The sequence below is a fragment of the Sinocyclocheilus anshuiensis genome, unplaced genomic scaffold (assembly GCF_001515605.1).
Source record: "Sinocyclocheilus anshuiensis isolate Anshui unplaced genomic scaffold, SAMN03320099.WGS_v1.1 scaffold274, whole genome shotgun sequence".
NCBI lineage: Eukaryota > Metazoa > Chordata > Actinopteri > Cypriniformes > Cyprinidae > Sinocyclocheilus > Sinocyclocheilus anshuiensis.
Genome location: NW_015547698.1, coordinates 1,531,656 through 1,552,655, shown reverse-complemented (window position 1 = coordinate 1,552,655; position 21,000 = coordinate 1,531,656). Strand labels below are relative to the sequence as shown.

At 37.0% G+C, this 21,000-nt stretch overlaps 3 protein-coding genes across 4 annotated transcripts in view; 1 reads left to right on the top strand and 2 right to left on the bottom strand.

Moving 5' to 3' along the window:
- The window catches only part of LOC107703809 (M-phase inducer phosphatase 1-like), a 7,625-nt gene extending 1,926 nt beyond the window's left edge, over positions 1-5,699 (bottom strand). Inside the window, exons 1-8 of one of the 2 annotated variants that reach the window (XM_016506554.1) lie at positions 5,402-5,699; positions 4,806-4,909; positions 4,398-4,425; positions 3,800-3,830; positions 3,584-3,646; positions 1,862-2,002; positions 1,671-1,775; positions 1,015-1,077 (exon numbers count right to left, since the gene is read on the bottom strand). In XM_016506554.1, coding sequence (XP_016362040.1) covers positions 1,015-1,077; positions 1,671-1,775; positions 1,862-2,002; positions 3,584-3,646; positions 3,800-3,830; positions 4,398-4,425; positions 4,806-4,909; positions 5,402-5,505 — 639 coding nt within the window. In that variant the 5' untranslated portion in view covers positions 5,506-5,699. The remainder of the gene's footprint in view (positions 1-1,014; positions 1,078-1,670; positions 1,776-1,861; positions 2,003-3,583; positions 3,647-3,799; positions 3,831-4,397; positions 4,426-4,805; positions 4,910-5,401) is intronic. The other variant, XM_016506555.1, reaches the window with a different exon arrangement.
- A 780-nt stretch (positions 5,700-6,479) lies between these two features.
- LOC107703704 (phosphatidylinositol 4-kinase type 2-alpha-like) lies at positions 6,480-15,841 on the top strand. Its single transcript, XM_016506418.1, has 10 exons — positions 6,480-6,976; positions 10,759-10,959; positions 11,231-11,307; positions 12,179-12,233; positions 12,331-12,484; positions 12,571-12,632; positions 12,718-12,817; positions 12,988-13,121; positions 13,245-13,304; positions 14,383-15,841. Exons 1-10 carry the CDS (start codon positions 6,638-6,640, stop codon positions 14,542-14,544), a joined length of 1,344 nt encoding a protein of 447 aa, XP_016361904.1. The 5' UTR covers positions 6,480-6,637; the 3' UTR covers positions 14,545-15,841.
- Positions 15,796-21,000, bottom strand: LOC107703811 (uncharacterized). Its single transcript, XM_016506557.1, has 3 exons — positions 20,885-21,000; positions 18,617-19,002; positions 15,796-16,850 (listed from the first exon to the last, which is right to left on the bottom strand). Exons 2-3 carry the CDS (start codon positions 19,000-19,002, stop codon positions 16,595-16,597), a joined length of 642 nt encoding a protein of 213 aa, XP_016362043.1. The 5' UTR covers positions 20,885-21,000; the 3' UTR covers positions 15,796-16,594.

The window sequence follows — 21,000 nt, the reverse complement described above, 5'->3', positions numbered from 1 at the left end:
ATATAATATTACAATAAACTATTATATCATATAGCCTGTTGAGGAAGAGAAGGAAACTACACAGCTCGAAATTCAGTATGAACACATAGCCTAATGGTACACAACTTATAAAATATCATGTTTTAATTAAGTTGTTATTTTTTTACTTATTTTTTTTTACTGTATGTGTATGTTAAAAGTACCATTCCGGCAGCAAGAACGATCCTGAACTAAATGAAGATTAATGTCTAGGCGTATGATATGTTTATTGAACCAATCAGATAAGAGTAAATGGAGTCAGCGAGAGACTCATTTGATTGGCTACAAGAAGAAGGTGGCCCCGCCCTCCCCCTCACGCTTGCAAAACTCAGTTAGTGAGAGAATCGTGCCAAAATTGTAAGCGCAGAGAAAAGAAAGACGGAGCTGTAAATATCGGTTTATTTCGGGAACTTTTTGCCCCACATGCACAAGTCATTTAGACATTTGCAACAGTTTGTTTTTTTACACATACAGATTGGTTCTATGCAGTCAATCCGTTTTGCAGTTCTTTAAACTGTTGTTTTCGCTTGCAAATCACTGTTCACAGGCTTGCAGTGCTTTTGACCGTCTTTTGGCGAAAAAAACGTGCCAAAAGTGTAAGCGCGGAAAAATGGAAGTCAGAAGCATGCAGATCATATTTATTTTGCGTTAGCATGAAGCTGCAGTTTCACAATACATGAATTACACTTACGAGTAACAGTAAAATGCTGCAAATATTTTTTTCTTGCGCTTGAAACACGATTTACACCTTTACAAAGCTTCTCTTGCGCATGCAAATTTAATTTACGCTTACAGTCTTATGTACACTTCCACAAATATTACCCTGCGTATGCAAATCTTTTTGACGTCATTCTACCTTCATAGTAAAAGCTTATGTTTCCATCTCAGCTGCTTTGAGATTAAAAGGAGATTTAATATGAGAAAGAGAAAAAAAAACACATTATTATCACAGCGTTTTGATCTACTTTAGCTTAGAAAATGTTGATGATTACTTACGGTGTGAGCGCTGACACAGTGAAGCTCCTGATGGCCGCCACTCTCAACAGGAAGCAGGTGTTGCTATGGAAATAATTGAATCGAGACTGAAAACATGAATAAACTATAATTTAACTGTAATTTGTTAAAACACTTTCAGTCCCACCATGTTCAGACTTATATCACCTTTTAATCTCTTTGGATAAAAGCATCTACTAAATGCATAAATGTCAATATTAATCTAAAACATAAGCATTCTGCTTTTAAGCAATCAATAACTGACACTAGCATTCAAAAGTTTGAGGTTGGTAAGATTTTTTAAATGTTTTTTTAATTAGTCTCATATGGTCACAAAGGCTACATTCTTTTTTTTTAAATACAGTAAAAACAGTAATATTGTGAAATATTATTACAATTTAAAAGAACATATTTCTATGTGAATATATTGTAAAATGTAATTTATTCCTGTGATGCGCAGCTGTATTTTCAGCATCATTACTCCATTCTTCAGTGTCACATGATCTTCAGAAATCCTTATAATATGCTGATTTGCACATTAGAACCCTTTTCATGCTTAGATAATTTCCCCGTTGATAAACCTCATGTTTGTCTTGAGGAATACCATGTTTCACTTTCAAATATGTCATATTGTTTCATTTTGGTTTTGCGGAACCAACCTTACTGAAGTCTCCTATGAGTGTGACGTCACTGACGGCGTCCTGAGTGACGCGTGTGGGCGGGGCTTTCCGCCGTGACGTCAGCTGTCCGAGCCTCGCAGCCGCCTGCAGACGAGCAGAGAGTGAAAAACAAATAACACAAGCATCTTTCACCGCAGGTACTCTCTGTTCGTGCATGATCTCCTCCTCACCGTTAGGTCGACCGCAGCCGTCTCTGGTGGGTGACTGGCGTCCTCTTCTGGGTCACTGCGGTACTGTCTCCATGTTCGGCCCGCTGGTTCTGCCTCATCTGCACTGGAGAATCTACTGGAGAGACGCACGCGCAGTCGCTTCTGCGGGACAAATGTTGAGGCCTTCACTTTGAATGCAGGTGCAATGAAACACGCCCTTTATGAGCTTGACCCAGTGTACAAAACAATACAGTGCAAAGTACCAACATCATGCCAAGACTCACAGATCCACCTTATTATATAACACGGAATTAAGCAATTTTCTGTGAATGTGGAGACTTCCGATTCATTAGCTGCACTAGAACTAGAAGAATACCAAAGTGCAGTAAACGGTCAAACTATTTGCACTACAAACCAGTGTGCTTATAATTATGATAATACACTCAAAACATGATAATAAATTCCAGTTTGCAATATCAAGCAGCATAACGGAATGTTTTGTACAAATAAAATAACTGGAAGCCAGTGACGCACATTTAAAGGGGTCCTATTATGCTTTTTCACTTTTTTAATTTTAGTCAGTGTGTAGTGTGTATGTTTGGGCATAAAAAAGATCTAGAAAGTTACAAATCTCAAAGTCCACTCAGTTTTGTGAATTTAGTATTTTGTCATGTCATTACATTGTTTAGAGCATAAGAAAAAAAGTGAAAAATAAAACATTTTTTAAATGATATTTTATTCATATGTTATGCCATTTCCTCTGTAGAAGACATTGGGACTTTAAAAAGTCCTGTTTTTTAAGAAATAAAAAGACATGAATAGACATGAAAAGGTGAAAACAGTGGGATTTTTGTTTTAATCACAAATCAATTTTCATTTTTTATACCAAACTTTATATAAAGACGATTCTCAACTATGTTATGAAAGATATTTTTAAAACCATTTTTCTTTATGAAAAATGTGTAAAATGGCCATAAATGGGTTTCCCCCATTATATACAATGTATCTATAAACAGTATCTAATTTGAATTTTAATGTGTTTTAAAATTGGTGCAATAATGGGAGTAATAATTGGCAAGATTTTCATAATATCTAATATTTCATAGAAATATTGATTTTTTTTTTCCCCTATTCATTTGTTGTGTCTCCCAAAATGTGTACTAAACATGCTTTAAGTCCTGGTGTCCTCTACAGCGGACATGTATGAAATCAATGTCCTGTTTCGTAACATAGTCATATTTTGATTTAAAACCCCATAACATTTTTCTGAAATGTTGATTTATGACAAACAATTAGAAAATTAGTCAAATTACAAAATACTATATTTCCATAACGGTGTTAAATTTGATCATGTAATTAATGTCAGCCATTTTTAAATACCAAGGAGAGGGAGTGGTCATGGTGAAATCTACAGAAGACAAAACTCCATAGCTGGGAGTCGGGAGGATATATATATATATATATATATATATATGTATATTAGGGCTGGGTTTTTCGATATATCGTTTTTTTAAATGTGGTCGTGGTATCTCTGAAAAGCCCTGAATGTGCTCTGTACAGGACATCCAGACTTAAAACTGTGACATGTAACGTCTCAGAGAAAATGCTAAAACATAATGTCCTCTACAGAGGACAAAACTCCATAGCTGGTAGTCAGGAGGATATTTCAAATGACATTCTGGTTTCATAAGTAATAATATGTGGGCTAATGTAAATGAGCGTATATATATAAGTGTTACTAACAATGGCTCGCTCATTCTCCTTATTGGTAGGAGAATCGCGACAGTTCCTCCACAGAGACCTGGGCTGGACGTAAAAAGTGCAGAAAGAACATCAGATACATTATGAGAGCTGTAAATGGGTTAAAGTGTCATGAAAATAATTTTTATATAAATTATTTATTTTAAAATAATTTTTTTTTTTACTTTTTATTTACTGTGTTTGGTTACTGTATCCTACCGTGTTTGAAGAGGAGTCAGGAGACAGGCTTCTGCTGAGACAAACACAGGACATATGACGGCTTGTTTTCTAATACAGTGGGTTTAGAACAGAATCACCCTCTATAGCTTTCACTGGGATGTTATAAGTTGCACTGAGTAAATACAGCTGGATAAAACAAAAACTGTGTCCGTCTTCATTTCAGGCTGCAAAGCAACAAAACGTGATTATTTTAAAGGGGGGTGATTCTTTTCTATACCCACTGTAACTGTGATACAGGTTTATTGCAAGTAATTAAAACAACTTGAAATATAATATGAAAAATAAAAATGCCAAGGCAACATTTGTCATTTTCATTTGGCTTACCTTGATGTACTAAAGTAACTAAAACTGAAATAAAAATTAATAAAAACTATATAGACATATAAAAATGACAAAAACACGAAATTTCTAAAACTATAAATTAAAATGAAAACAGAAAATATATATAAAAAAAACTAATTCAAAATAATAATAAAAAACAAGGATAGTTTCTCCATAATAAAATAACACTGCTGTCAACATCGCTGATTATTAATGAAATGCATTATTAAAATAAGGTCATGCATGTTTATTTTACCTTGCTCGTCTTCTTCTCACTGCAGAGACTAAGAGAAAATTCACAGCACTATAATTCATAACTGTGGATGAACAGTTTTGAATAGCAAAGGATAAAATTTAATCAAGTAATTTTCTGTTGGTATTTCAGTTACTAATTCTTAGAATGAATGAATATATAAAGAATATATGCATCTTAAGCAGAAACATTTGAGGAGAGGTGACTAGCTCCAGGATTTAAAAAAACAAATTGATCTAACAGAGTCTTCAAACATAAGACAAAACTAATCTAAATGTGCAAACACAAGGAGCTGGAACAGCTTGAGTTTGAAGTGTCCTCAGAGGAGAGTTAATTAAGTGTTTGTGTGTGTGTGTGTGTGTGTGTGTGTGTGTGTGTGTGTGTGTGTGTGAGAGAAGCTCTTGTCCAGACCTGTCAGCGTCTCTCTCTCCCTGGAGAGGGTGTTGAGCGGCGGGCTGATGCATTCAGGCGTCAAAACAAGCTTTCTCCAGGGGGGCGAGCTCTTCGGACTCAGACTTAAAGTAAATGTGCATCAAATATAAGTTATAACATAAAACTAATAGTTAAAAAAAAAAAAAACAGATAAAATGGGTGTCAATATAGGACCCAGTAAAAAAAAAAGCAAACAAGAAAGTAAATAAATAAAATATGTATTAAAATTGACCACTGACAATTTATATGAGACCACTTTAGTGATCACTTTAAATATTATTTAGGGTACATTTATATGTAAATATGGCAGTTCCATCTGTATAACAAAAATGTTTCCTTTGTGTTTAGTTTTATAGATATTATTATAGATTCATATGAACAGTATGATTAATAATTAATAATAACTATAGTAAATAGTCACAACAAATATCAATATTAATTATAATATATAAATGTGAAATAACTAGCCTTATATAGAGAGAGAGAGAGAGGGGGAAAATGCACTTTTAATATCACTTTAATTCCTTACAAAATATTTAAAAATAAATAAATGTAAAAAGTCTAAGTTCTCTCACCCATCCTGACACTGGAGGTTCTGCAGGCTGAAGGAGAGCTCATTGACCGGGGAAGAGTCTTGTGCTGTCAGATCACAGTCTGCCTCCTCCGCATCAGCAGCCATTGATCTACTCAGTGCTGTACACTAACCGGCACACTCTACTGCTGCACTGAGATACCATATGAGCTGTGCATCATGATGTGAATGTGTCATCGTGTCTCCACTGAGGGTCTCCGCATCTCCTCCCCTTGGAAACTCGTGTTGCTACAACACTCTTCATGTGACCCGCCCGCGAGGCCATCACAGTAATCATCCTCCAGCACAGAGCACACGGCGAACTCCACATTTAGATAATTGCTTCAGAATGTTGAAGCTGTGGAAGTCCGTGGTGCTTAACTTCACTGATTTACAGAAAATGCCTTATTTAGTGGAACAGACGACAGTTCTTAAAGAAACAGTTCACAGCAAAACATGAAATTCTGTCGTCTACTCAACCCCACGACGTTTTAATTATGTATGACATCTTCTTTCATGAAACACAAAAATTATTTAGCTGAATAGATAGACTATTATAAAAATAGAGTATTTAATGGTAGTCCCCATCCACTTCCATTATATAGAACAACGCAGCCTCTGTGTTCAACTACGTTTGCATGTAGCTTTCATTATGCAGCTTTTATGCAAAAATAAAGCAATGTCAGAGAAGCCTTAAACTTTGCCATTGTTTATGTATAATTTATAGGGTTTCACGTTTCCTTAGTCATAATTAAATATTTGTAAAAAGTAATTTAAAAACATTTTTTCTGCAATATTGTCACTTTTTTTATTATTATAATATATGAAACACAGAATGACATTAATATACTACATGCCAGGGAGCAAGAAAATAATGTACCTTTTAAAAAGATTCACAGTTTTTACAGTTTTCTTATTGGAAGAGTCACAAATCAAATACATATAGCAATATTGTCGCTGTGTCTCTATGCATCGACTCCAGTGATGTTGTGCTTGATCACATGTTCGAAATGGGTGGTATAATTCTAACCAATCACCTTCTACATGTAGAAAAACAAGAGCGTTCTGAAGCGCTGATTGGTCAGTGGCATTGCGATGACGCATTAGCCCCGCCTCTTTCTGGAAGCTAGCTGTCATGTGATTTGTTTGTTGGCGATCTGCTGTACGGAGCCACATAATTTCGTTACGGTGACAAATCGGGTAATTCCCCCTTTCCCCCCTCTGTCCTCCTCTCTCCGCCATGGACGAGACGAGCCCGCTAGTCTCTCCGCTTCGCGATTCCAACGATTTCAGCTACGGTCCCGCCGAGCCGACCAGTCCCCGGGGCGGATTTGGAGGGACGCCGGGCTCCGTGGTGCGTCTGCCGGCCGGGAGTCCCGGACGCAGCCGCGAGCGACAGCCGCTCCTGGACCGAGACCGAGGCGCGTCGGCCCGCGACCCTCACAGGAACGAGTTCCCGGAGGATCCGGAGTTCAGAGAGATCATCCGGAAGGCGGAGCGGGCCATCGAGGAGGGCAACTACCCCGAGCGCATCTATCAGGGCTCCAGCGGCAGCTACTTCGTCAAAGATTCAGCAGAGGTGAGAGTTCATCATATCTTGATTTGTGACCCGTTACATAAGCTGAGTTTTCAGTGCATTCACAGCTTCACACAGAGCTGATCATGCTGTGTAATAGTGCAACAGCTGTGTCATCAGGTCAGGCCTCGAGTCATGCAAACCAGAAATCTGTTTCTGTAGCCTACAGTTTAGGTTGAGTTTGTCAGACAGTTGTGTGTTTCTTCATCTGCAGGCACTTTTATGTGTTTTTATAATGTGAATGTGAATGTGAAAGTGAAACTGTCTTGGAAACTTGTGAACACATCACTTTGGTTGCGCAGATGTGCAATTACAAATGATGAATGTGTGATAAAAACCAGGTAAATTTCACTTTTAGGGGCGTTGGACACATTGCTGTGTTATTGCACAGGACAGCAGCATTATCAGGCCCCTAGTTCAAAATCTAGATAGCATTTTTATGCATCACAGTTCCTAGGCAGGCAGCTCACTAGTTGTTTGATCCATAGACAAAAAGCTTACCGGCACTTTCTAACTCTCTTTAGTGAAACGACAGTGCATTATCATGCAGAGATAGAGCTCATATCAGTACACACTCAATTACCCAGCAGATATGCACTACGTCTTTCATATGAAAAATGAATACAAGGTAACAGCTCTCATAAAATTCAAAGTGATTAGGAATGAGTTATTATTTTGGCAACTTTACAGTACGGTTCCATTTGTAAACATTAGTTAACTACCTTAGTTAATATGAACTAACAATGAAAAGCACTTATTAATCTCAATTAATGTTAATTTCAACATTTACTAATACATTATTATAATCAAAAGTTGTATCTGTTAATATTATTTAATAGACTTGAGCTAAAATGAACTAACAATGAACAGTTCTATTTTTTAAATGATAAAATACTGTAACAAATGTTAGTTAATGTAGTAAGCAAGGTAATTATTACATGAACTTTATTTATTTTTTTATTTTTGTGCATTATTGCCAGTGAAGATGGGACTTAAATGCAAAGAGTGTTTAGAAATGTGATGCACATACCAGTGTTATTTTAGTATTATTTTAGACAATTAAAGTATTCATTACTATTTTGAATGAGCTATAACATATTCTTATGTGCTTTTGTCATTTTTGTTAGTTTTTTTATTATTTCTGTTTAGCTTTTTATCAGATTTAGCTGTAGTAATTTTAGTACATTTTTCATCTAATATTGAATTTTATTTCAGATTTGTTTCAGTTAACAAAAAAATTATTTTTATTAGTTTTAGTTAACAATAACAATGGAATCCCTCGTGGGACATTGTTTTGCAGGCAAATTACAGCAGATACAAGTGTATTTTAAGAGGCAGATTTGTTTCAGTTAACAAAAAAATTATTTTTATTAGTTTTAGTTAACAATAACAACACTGGAATCCCTCGTGGGACATTGTTTTGCAGGCAAATTACAGCAGATACAAGTGTATTTTAAGAGTATTTATTTTCGAAAGTGTCTTTAGTTGAAGAAACACCCTTCTTTGGCGTCTGAGCTTCTAATGTAAGAAGCTTGCATTGGATTTGACACGGTACTTTGTGTGTTTTAAGTAGTGGTCGACCGCTAATGGCTGATAAACAGCATATCTGAACTCTAGTATCCAGCTCAAAACCCATCGAGGCAGCATTTTTAGTCACTCTTGGAATGTTTGTTCACTAGATAGGCAGTTCCTTCAGTTTTGAGACAAATGCCATCATCATTGATCATTAAACAAAAGACTTGCAACACTTTCTCCTTGTGAGAGAATACAGAACCGCTCAGGGTTATTTAGTAACGGTGGTCATTTCATCAGTGCATACTCGGTTCCTCTCTGCTTTAAATGAAACCGTGGAATTACCGTGATGGTCTGACATGCTTTAAGGCATGTCACATGCGTTAAGCGGCCTAATTCTGCAGTTTGACTTCTAATGGCTGGTGAAGTGTGTTAGACATTGGGCTTGCTTTCATTCAGCCACAGAATCACAAAACGCCATAACTCTCGGCTTTAGACCCGGTTTGTAGTTCCCTTCATTCGGAAAGAACTCAAAGGTTAAAATGTTTTGCATTGATTATATTTATCAGAGAGCGACTGGTTGTTCTGTTGTGTCAGTTCAGCAGAACTGAGTGAATGTGTGAGAGGAACTTTATAATGACTGATAATAATCCTTATAGAAAAGATGGACTTTAACAAAGAGACTCTTCCAGTTTTGCTACATCAACATGAAGAGGAACTGAGATTTACTACATGTTTTCTGTGGGAGTTCCCAGTGTTGTTACTCCTCGGTCAAATCACGTTATTCTGTACTAGTTCAGATAGTTTAAAGTTTTCAGTGTTTAATTTGAAAATGACAAATGAAGTAAGTTGTGAAGTGACCAAAAATAACAATTTCTATCTGCACACAAGCTGCAAACAAACCCATTTTTTCCATTTATAATGTAATCCTGGTGAATTTGACAAGAAGTGAGCTTCTGGCCAGTCATAGGACATGATTATTAGTCATGATTAGGGTTGCAAAGGGGTGGAAAATTTCCGGTAAATTTCTGGAAACTTTCCAAAGATCCCTGGAATATTAAAAAAAAAAAAACTGGAAAGTTTCCGAAATTTACTGAAAATTTTCCACCTTTTTGCAACCCTAGTCATGATGATTAATTTTAGTTAGTCTGATCAGAGTTGACTGAATTGTGCTACATACTCCAGCCTGTAGGGGGCAGAACTGAGTTGATCTGATGTCATTTGGTGTTTTGTTTTCTTGTGAGATGTTCCTCATGTCTTTGATCTTCAGCGGTGCAGGGCTGGTGTTCGTCCTCTCGGTAGTGAACGTGCTGGAAGCTTCATCTGCTCACTAGTGAGGCAGCTCACATGAGTCATAAGGCACATGACCATATGTATGGTCAGGTGGTGCGCCGGGCCAGTTTCTCATTCACATCAAATCAAATCTCAGATGAGTCATGGAGGCCAGACGAAGTCTTTGTTAAAAGTCACTCTTGGTTGGGAAATCAGTGTCTAAAAATAAGGTTAAATGTGTAACTATTGTGAAACTTGCATTTCTGGGTCCGGTAAGATTTTATAATGTTTTTGAAAGACGTCTCTTATGCTCACTAAAGCTGCATTTATTTGATTAAAAATACAATAAAAACAGCAATATTGTGAAATATTATTATAATTTAAAATAGCTGTTTTCTATGTGAATATATTATAAACTGTAATTTATTCCTGTGATGCGCAGCTGTATTTTCAGCATCATTACTCCAGTCTTCAGTGTCACATGATCTTCAGAAATCATTCTAATATGCTGATTTGTTCATTAACATTTCTGATTATTATCAATGCTGAAAACAGCTGTGCTGCTTAATATTTTTGTTGAAACCGGGATGCATTTTTTTTTTTTCCAGGATTCTTTGATTAATAAAAAGTTTTAATCTTTCATAACATCATAAATGTCTTTACTGTCACTTTTGATCACTTTAATGCATCCTTGTTTAATTTCTTTTTTGTTTAAATCTTCCTTTTGGTTGTTGCAGCATATTAAACTAGGATATGAGAACGTGTTTAACCTCAAAATAATTGCACATTTAGTTTTATTTAACTAAAATAACCTTGGTTATGAATGTGATTTTAGTCTAATATGTGTACGGTAGCGTTGGTTTGCTCATGGGAAAAATGCTGTTTTACTGTCATGCTAAAGCGTAACGTGTGAAAGTCTCAGTTTGAGCAGACGTTTGCTCTGAACCGCACGTGTCGCTTCAGGAAACCTGACCTGAAATGTCCTCTCTCTTCTCCAACAGAAGATCATCGGCGTCTTCAAACCAAAGAACGAGGAACCGTACGGCCAGCTGAACCCCAAGTGGACCAAATGGCTGCAGAAGCTCTGCTGTCCGTGCTGTTTCGGCCGGGACTGTCTGGTTCTGAATCAGGGCTACCTGTCAGAGGCCGGCGCCAGTTTGGTGGACCAGAAACTAGAGCTCAACATCGTGCCGCGCACAAAGGTATGAGAACGACACCCACAGTTGTGCATCTTCACCGTAACCAAAAGCGAGGTGAATGAGGACGTGAGAAAGTAGGGTGATAGTCGTGATGGTTTGGTGTTTGTTAGTCAACGTCTTTCGTTTCCTGTTGTTAGCACGCATGAAAACACACCAGTCAACCGCACAGCTGAACATAACGGCTCACACTCCCACAACATCTCTGTTGCTGACTGGTGACAGAGAAGATGGATGCGTCCTATATAAAGCATTCTCTGTGCTCTCTTTCTCTCAGGTGGTGTATTTATCAAGTGAGACGTTTAATTACAGCGCCATCGACCGAGTAAAGTCTCGAGGAAGCCGTGGTTTACAGTGAATTTATAACAGCTAAGGGGCGTTGTTAGGCACGACGCGAAGCGGAGTTAGCTGTTATAAATTTACTGTAAACCACGGTTTCACGGGGCTTATTGCTTTTATAAAATGGTTATTCCATATACGTAATAAAGTTTCACAAAATAAAACTGAGCAAATAAAGTGTAATGATATTAATAAAAACATTAGTCTTCCGCCAAACAATGTAGTTCCTCAGAAACAGTTGTGGTTCCAACAAAGTGGTTGCTGAGCAACACACAGAAGTAAACAAAGGTGTATGTTTGTAGAGTAATTTACAACAGCTTCGAACTTGGCTCAGCCAATCAGAATCAAGGACCGGAACTCTCCGTTTTATAATTCAAGTAATAAAACGTTTTTTAATGGTTTTAGCTTTAGTTCATTATAATAACCTTGGGTTTATAAACTATATAGAGCACAATAGTACGGTTTCAGAAGTAAAAATTTAATTAATTTCTTCTTTCGAGACAGACCTGCCATGAGCTCTGACATTGTTGAGCGATATTATATGCTACTGTATGCGCTTAAACAATTTATTGTTGTATTTGTATTTAAATATTATTTATTAAACATAAAATATAAGTCTCAGTTAATTTCAAGCTCAGTGTGAACAAGCACATCAACGCCATCTGCAAAATGCCCACAAATACATCTTTATGGTTGAGAAGTTGTACAGCCATCATCATAAATGGGCAAGGAAATCCAATCCCATTTTTATTTTATTTTATTTTTTTATATTCTCATCTTTATTTTCTTTCATTTACTCAATCAATCCAAGTTTAGCGTTTTACCGTCATGGCTAATTTGATCATGCCATTCGCAATGGGATGAGTTGTTCATTCACTCATAAAAGATTCTTGTACCTTTACAAACACAATTTTTTGGTTCAAATCAAGGTTTATAATGTGGTAAATTCCTAAACAAAAACTGAGGAAAAATTAGTTGGTTTATACACACTGCTGGCTGTTGTAGGTTTGTGAACTCGTTTATATTGGTTGTTTGTAGGTGGGCTCATTCCAGCTTTTCGTAGAGGGGTATAAAGATGCTGATTTCTGGCTGCGCCGGTTCGAGGCGGAGCCTTTACCAGAAAACACTAATCGCCAACTCCAGCTACAGTTTGAGAGACTGGTGGTGCTGGATTACATCATCAGAAACACAGGTAACCAACAGAATCAAGGTCAAACGAAATGACCAAAAACACATTTTAACTATATATTGGCTTTATTTTGTTGTATGGATCTGTAGATCGAGGAAATGACAACTGGCTCATCAAATATGACTGTCCGATGGATATATCAAGCAACCGGGTGAGTGGCCAGATGCCTTTTTGGGAGACTTTCTGTCCCATTTTTATGCTCATGTTTGTGTTTATCGAATGCTTTTCTCATGCAGGACAGTGACTGGGTGGTGGTGAAGGACCCCATCATTAAACTGGCAGCCATTGACAATGGTCTGGCCTTCCCTCTCAAACACCCAGATTCATGGAGAGCCTGTAAGCCAATCATCATCCACCTCTCAAGCACATGACCAACTACTGGCCAATCACATTGCAATATGCTCGACAAGTGCTAAATACAAACGTTGTATTCTGAGGTGTTTTGTTTCATTTGATGTTGTTTTTTGCAGTCAGTTCAATCGTTTTGTTGAATGTATTTCCTGTAGACCCATTTTACTGGGCTTGGCTGCCCCAAGCGAAAGTTGCATTTTCCCAAGAGATCCAAGATTTAGTTCTGCCCAAATTATCCGACCCGAACTTCATCAAAGACCTTGAAGAAGATCTATATGAGCTTTTTAAGGTGAGTCGCAGAGATTGCTTTGAAATTCAGATTAATTCAGCTGGGGACTCGCAGACATGTTTGACTTCTGTTCTGTGAAATGAATGCTCGGTATTGACTTTGTATTGACGTTAACACTGACAGAAAGACCCGGGTTTCGACAGAGGACAGTTCAAGAAGCAGGTCTCAGTAATGAGGGGTCAGGTGAGTCATTTATAACTGTATTATAGTTGTGATTAAAGATACTAAAAGCAATAATCTGCATTATAATATTATGATATTTTATACAATAGGACTGTGCAATAAATCGATATTGATATTCACCATAAAAAAATAAATCCACAATGTCTATAATAAACGTTTGATTAGCCTACATCTTCAGAGTTGCTCTGAGAGTCATGAGCAATTTTGGTTTAACATGAAAAAGTTCTGTTTAACATTGTTATAACAGAAGTATTTTACAGTTGTATAGTAAAATATACTTCTCAAAGTAATAATAATAATTTTAAGGAATACCAAGATACTTTTTTCATCCATGATTAATTTATACACTATAAAAATTCTTTTTTTTGACCTTATTTGACAAATTGTTGTAAATGAATAGTTATATTTTAATTTGATTAGATTTTAAAAGGTTGATTAAAATGTTAACGTTTTATGGATTCATTTCGGTAGACACCATTTTGATGATGATGAATTTGTATTAAATCATAAAACATGGAATCCAGCAAAAATAAAACCGAAAACACAGAATTTGGTGAAAAATAAAAGTGGTTTCATAATGCCCTAAATTAAAAGCTTTCTGTGGAGTTTACTTGTCATTTTTGAGGTCTAACAAACGTGGAATGCATATCCTTCCCCATTAATGGTATAAAAGAATATTGTAATGAATATCAACATCGAATGAAATGGGAAAAAAATATTGATCATTTTGACCAAATACTATTACTCAGCCCTGTTATTTGGCCACAATACATTATTTAAATGTTGAAAATGCCCTTAAAGGATTTAAAAGGGTTCATATGAACTCTAATTAATGGTTCACAGTTGGAACAAACACTGTTAATCTCAATTTGCAAAAATGAACAGTTATTGATGACCATTTCTCATGCTGCTTGACACTAATTAAACTCCCAGAACAGCTCGCATTCTTGGTATCTTTCTTCTCTTACTACATTTTCACACTGATGTGACAGGAGGTCTACGAGAGCAGGGCAGTTGAATGAAAACCACCTTATGATTCGGCATGGTTCAGCTCATTTCTTGTCCTGCGTTCCTCTAGATCCTGAACCTGAGTCAGGCGCTGAGGGAGGAGAAGACCCCGCTGCAGCTGGTGCAGATGCCGCCGGTGATCGTGGAGACGGCACGAGCGCCGCAGCGAGCCAACAGCGAATCCTACACACAGAGCTTCCAGAGCAGAAGACCCTTCTTCACCTGGTGGTGATGTGGGCTTGCATGCGTGTGCACAGCCTGGTTTTAGTTGCGTTGTTCGGTGGGATTTCGGGAACAAACAAGAGTAGCAATAACTGATGACAAACACATAATTCTGAAGGAAAGCATTGCCTTGTTTACTGTTACACTGTATGAACACACACAGCCGCGTTCAGAATGACCTGCATGTCGATAAGGCGATGAAGGAGAAACTTTCTGCTTGACGGCTGTGCGGCACGCTGCTCAACTGCATCATTCGTGAGTGTTTTCTGGTCAGGGTTTTCTTGTGTTAGTTTCGTTTTTCGTTGAAAAGTCACATTCTCTCCTGCTTTTTTTTTTTTTTTCATTAGCATTATATTTTTCTCTTTTTTTTTTTTTATGCTCGCATGTCTGCCGTTCATAACCTGGAGGCGGAGTCACCTCGGCGCTCTACTGAGCGCGTGCAGAAACACTGGAACGTTCCATTCTCGCAGTGACATCATTCTTTTTGTTCGTTGTTTGATTTCATTTGAAAATTGAAGATTTTTTTTAACAATGCATTCACAGGTGTCAACAAAACTGACCTTAAAACGTGACAATGAACTGTATGATTTGTATGTAATGTATTTAATGAAAGCTGCTAAAATTATAACCGTGCGGTACTCAATAAAAGAAAAGACTCAGGTTTTATTTCAAAAGCAGTTTAATTGGAAGTTCCAGCTTAATGGCGAGGAGAAAAATAACTTGTTCTTGTGCATGTATTAGTGTTCATTGATTTCGGCTACATGTTTTCATCCATATTGCTTGTAACTGTCTGTCTGACAGAAGAAGACGTTAAATAATCAACACTAATAGTGTCCAGCATACATCTGCAGGTGATACTACGTATGCATCGTTTACATATTACCACAGACTATTTGTATCTAAAACAACACTAATGATTTGAAGAGAACTGCAGTAAATGCAAATACATTCTTTTATATTTTTTAGATATTGACCATTAAACACCACTGGAAGGCAGAATGCTCCCTGAAGATGAGGACTATTGAGAAACTAGTGTTTTGGAACCAAATACAAGCGCATATCATTAAATAACAGAAACCCAGCACTCTTCGGCCCCGTACATATATTATAAACGAAACAAAAAAGCTGATAGGGCTCTGGAAGCATCTATGAGACTTAAATCAATGCATTTAAAGGAACAGATCGCCACCCAAAAAACTAAGAGAATCTTGTAATTTGCTCACCCACGTGTTGTTCCAAACCACTATGATTTTCTCTTTTCAGTATAAAATAATTACAATGAGTATAAATGCAGTGACAGTGAATGGGCACAGACACAAAAAATGACAAAAATATATAAATCACATTTTTTTGGTGATTTTATGTTTTTTTTTTTTGGAGTTTAACTGCCTCAGTTCACTGATAGACACTTAAGTACATCTACTTGCATGAAAGGTGACTATCGTTACTGAAATACGATATCTTTTTTTTAGCATAAATACGTTTACAATATGAACAATGTATCATTATTGCATTGCAAGTAATGTTTTGTTTGTTTGTCTTCATTTGCTTTATGAAAAAACGTTATCTCACTGCTTTTGCCTTTGGGTATAATGTGACCTAGACAGGTTTTGCAAGATTTGCTCCAAAAAAGTTGTTGTATTTTTAATAGTTTTGCTGTGGATTTTTTGTCAGTGTAGAAAAGAGCAGCATGAGCACCTCCTTTTGTGTTCTGCATTAGAACGCAGGTCATTTGGATTTGTAACGACATGAGGGTGAGTAAATTAAGACAGAACTGTCATTTTTGGGTGAACTATCCCTATAATAGTGTTTGACTGTTATTGTGCAATCAGGTCTGAGGATGTAAGAATGGCACAAACCCGTAAACAGTGTGTTAAGGTATAAAAGGAGTGTAATCCTGCGGGATTATTGTTAATGTGCCTTCCTGGCCGTTGCAGGTGCTGTAGTGTTGATCGTTGCTCGATTAAGTCTAGTGTTTGATTGAGGCGGTGGCTTCAAGTAAATCTACGGTGACAGCGAGTCTCTCAGGCAGTAATCTGATTGGATGCCGCTCTGCTGCCTCAGTGTCGGATCCGGTGCAGGTATCGCTCGGGGTCCTTCTCCTGAACACCGTTCCAGCTCCATCTGGGGCCACCCGAGGGCCCCTGAGTCTCTTCCTCTGGGGGCAGGAAGTCAGCTTGGTCACATGATCCAGCCTCAAAAGAGCTCTGCCCCCCACAGGCTCCCAAAGCAGATGCATCGTCATCATCATTGTTGGCATTATCTTCATCTCCAGTGATGACTTCAGACGTCTGTCCCAGTGAGCCCTCGTTGATTCTTATGGGTGATTAAATAATAATGCATGCACTTATTAGATCACTACGGTATTCTCACGCACAGTCTGATGTTCACAGGCGTGTGTGTGTGTGTGACCCGTGCCTAATTTTCTTGTTTGTTTACAGGGTCTTTAATGTGGCTGATCTCATGACCTAAATTTGTTCAGATTAGCATGTTTCCATTAACTCTCACACACACACAGAGCTGCCATGTGCATCAGAATAGACACTAGTGAATCTGCTAGTGTAAATTAAATGCAATCACATCTAAGTTCACATTTAAACCAAAAATCAAAAGGAAAAAATGTTTCGAATATAAAAAAAAAAAAGTACTTATAGTTGTTGTTGTTTTTGCAACTATTTGTGTGCAAAATTATTAAATACACTGTAAAAAATGGTTGTGATTTTAACAGTAAAAGACTAAAAATGCTACAGTAAAAACCTGTTAACTGGTTAACAGTAAGTTTCCATACTATATACGGTGAATACATGTAATTACATTTAATGTGATTTTACAGTAAAATACTCAAGAAAAATTCATTGTATAATTTACAGTGAAAAAACGTAAATTGACACTCCCAGAATTCCCTGCATGACACTTCATATTTGATGTTTTTTTTGTTGAAATAACATGTTTCTTCTTTTTGTTGTGTTTCTTATCAGTTGTGTACACTAGGGTTTAACCTTACATCTAATGTTGTTAAATTAATGTTTATTGCATTATTTCAGTATCATGTGTGTCACCATGATTGGGTTTAGTGTTTGTGTGAATGACACTGTGCACCTTCTATATATAAGTATTGCCCTCCTCAGCTCGTAGAAAAGTTGTTTGTGATGAGCTTTGGTTCATCATGTGACTTTCTCATCACCACCAGTTTTTGGTGGTTATCAGTGCATTACAATGATATTAACACTTCAGTATGTTGGTTTATTAACATTACATCAGTTAATGAAATACGGTATTTTATTGTGAATTTAAGTTAAGTCTGTAAAACCTAAAATGTTGCTACCATATTTTTTTACGGTGAAGTTCTGGCAACCACAGCTGCCGGTACCGTAAATGTCAGATTTTTTTTTTTACAGTGTATATTTTTTTATTTTTAGTTCAGTAATATGGTAATTACTGAAATACAATAAAGTACTGTATTATATTATTACAAAATACTGCAATACAATGACTTGCAAACAGCATGAAGGCAGTAAACAAATACTACCATTATGTATAAATAATTTACCAATATAAATCATATATCATTATTTTTGCATTGCAAGTAATGAGAATGAGGTCTGTTTTGCCAATGTCAACAATATATACATACACACTATATATATATATATATATATATATATATAGTTATAATATTTTTTTGTTTTTTTTGTGCAAATTGTGCAAAAGTAAGCTTCATCTGCTTTATGTATTAATGTGTTTTCTAACTGTTTATCTTTTTGTCATTTTGGGGTATAATGTGACCCAGACATAATCTTGACAGGTCTTGCGAGGTATGTATAAATATTACAATGATGTTGGTTAAATTTTAAGTAACAGTTTACCCCCCAAAAAAATGACACAGCCTTTATTTTGTACATTTCAGTTTGAGTCTGTACATTAAGTTAATTTCAGAGCTGCAGACTGAATTCATTACAGAAGTTTAATACTTACATTTAGTTTGCTGTATCAATACAATAATACAGCATAAACACTTTAATGAGTACTGCATGTTCCCATATTTTTTCCTCATCTTGAAATAACTGATTTCTCTCTCTCACATGAGATGACCGAACGCTCGCACCCATCTTGTTCCTGTGCTGTCTTTATGAGACTCCACCCTGAGGCCACTTCGGTTCCGCGCTCGGACTCGGAGTCCCACCAGCGCCTGAGCCAAACCCGTCTCCACCTCCGCCATCGCTCCGTCCTCGTCCTCGTCCTCTTCCTCTCCACCCGCTGCTCTCCGGTTCCCCCACACCATCCGGGCTCTCTGCTCGGGGTCCGGGTCCCCCGCCGCTTGGAAGAGCCGTCTGAGCTGCCTCAGGTTTACTCCCTGAAAGATGTTAGCGGTGCCAGACTTGCGTTTCCGACGCTCGGAGGCCGACGGGTGGGAAAACGCGGGCTGGGACGGGCCTGCGAGAACAGGGGCTGAGGCCACGTCCTCCATCTGCGGAGAAAGAGGTGAGGGTCAAAGTTTTGTAGCACTTCTGAGATGATGATCAGCAATTTTGTATAAACTAGTTTTGCACATGGTTGCAAAGATGTTCTGAATTTTTAAGCAAATTATCTTTCCTGTGCTAAAGAGGGAACTGCTAGAAAAGTCATATATATATATATATATATATATATATACACACACACACAAGACTAATAGTGGTTTAAGGTAAGACACTACAGGTAAAATCTTTCTGCACTGATCAATTTTGGGCTATTTGTTTTCTCTCAGACTAGTGGAAAGAAAACATGCAAGTTACACATTTAAGGCTTTATATTATTATACTTTATTTACTTGTGTTTATAGATTTAAATTACAATATATATCAGGCCGTTTTTTTGCCAGAAATGTCCATTCCAGTAGCACTGACATACAACAACCTTCAGTTTTAATCCTATCTATATTCTGAAGGTTTTTACAGAGGGGTTTGTTCATACATCATACTTCTTTTATCATTTTATTCCTAAAAAGAGTGAAAAATATTTTTTTTTCTGGGTGTTGACAATTCTTATTATGATAAACTATGATTAACTCTAATATGTCAACAAAACAAAACAAGACTTTTGAACCCTGGCTTTATCCAGTGTTCATATTTCTGTTCTGGAACTGTATGCAAATGAGTGCATATTTAAGTATCTAATTTGCATATTTAAACGGAACATATCAGAAAACTTGTAATACAAAACAATTGTCTTAATTTATTGTGATTAATCAACCTGTGGTGTCCTGCCTTAAGTTGGTACGTCAATGGAAAAGAGTATTTAAAGAGCACAGCAGGTTCAGACATTAGCCTACTGACCTCCATAGTCAAAGGCTATTAGTTGTCAGTGTCACCACTGTTACATCAGCCTAAGCAGGGAAAAACAAGTCTATATGACGCTTTTAAGCACCCTAAAACTGGCAATAATTGGTAAAAACATCTGCTGTAACATAATGAATTTATTGGGATGTTTATGTTGCTTGCAAAATGTTTAATCAAGTCAGAATGCAAGGATAATTTTGAATGGTCTTTAATGTAGAAAGAGGATTTTTGGTCACAAGTTTCGACATCTACTAGAAGCGGTGAACTAAGCAAGCTAACCAGCCAAGCCTTGGCCCCCAGATCCTAACAATAGTACAGAGTGGCTGTGTTCACAACTGAATACTATGTGCACTGTACAGTGTGCACTGCATACTATTTTGCATTATGCAGCGAAATTGCCAGTCCCATCAAATTGAGCATGAGTATGCTATTTACATAAACAATCATTGCTAAGAGATAAACAGGACTGTCTAGTTAGCTTGTTATCATTTGATCTCGGCAGAAACAGAATGATCAAGGGCGCAGTGGCGTTTTGTTGATGCGTAACTAACTGTGCGTAACAAACGATCGTATTACGTCACTCAGCGTCTAATTAAAAAATAATGTAAACTAAATTAAAAAGCTGTCAGGAGTTGTATTTTAGATAAATATAATTACATATACTTTTTGGTTTCGTTTCTCGGATATTTAAAAAAAATAATAAATATAGACGGGATTTCGTCGCGACTGGTTTGGTTTGTTTGCAGCACTAGGAGTCACGTGACGACACGAGAGTGACGCACGAACATCCGCAGTGACAACACATCAGATACATCCACTCGAATTACAGCAAATGACAAAGGTTAAAAAGCATATATTCAAGTATAACATGCTCGGTTATGAGTGACGACATGAAGGATCACAAAGGCAAAGCGCAATCGTTGCGCGTTAATCGTATTTCTAGGTGGGAATTCGGTTCCGCTTTGGTGCGCGCCAGGAAAAAAAACGAATGTAATAGAGATCAACGACAGAATTATGCAGAAATCTACTCACCTTTTCTGTGTGAACTAGTGTCTTTGTATCGCTTGCATGTTAGATCTTTGGAATCGCTTTAGGGCGAGCAGCAGAACGGTGTCTGTCAAGCGAGCGGAACGGACAGAAAGGTTTAA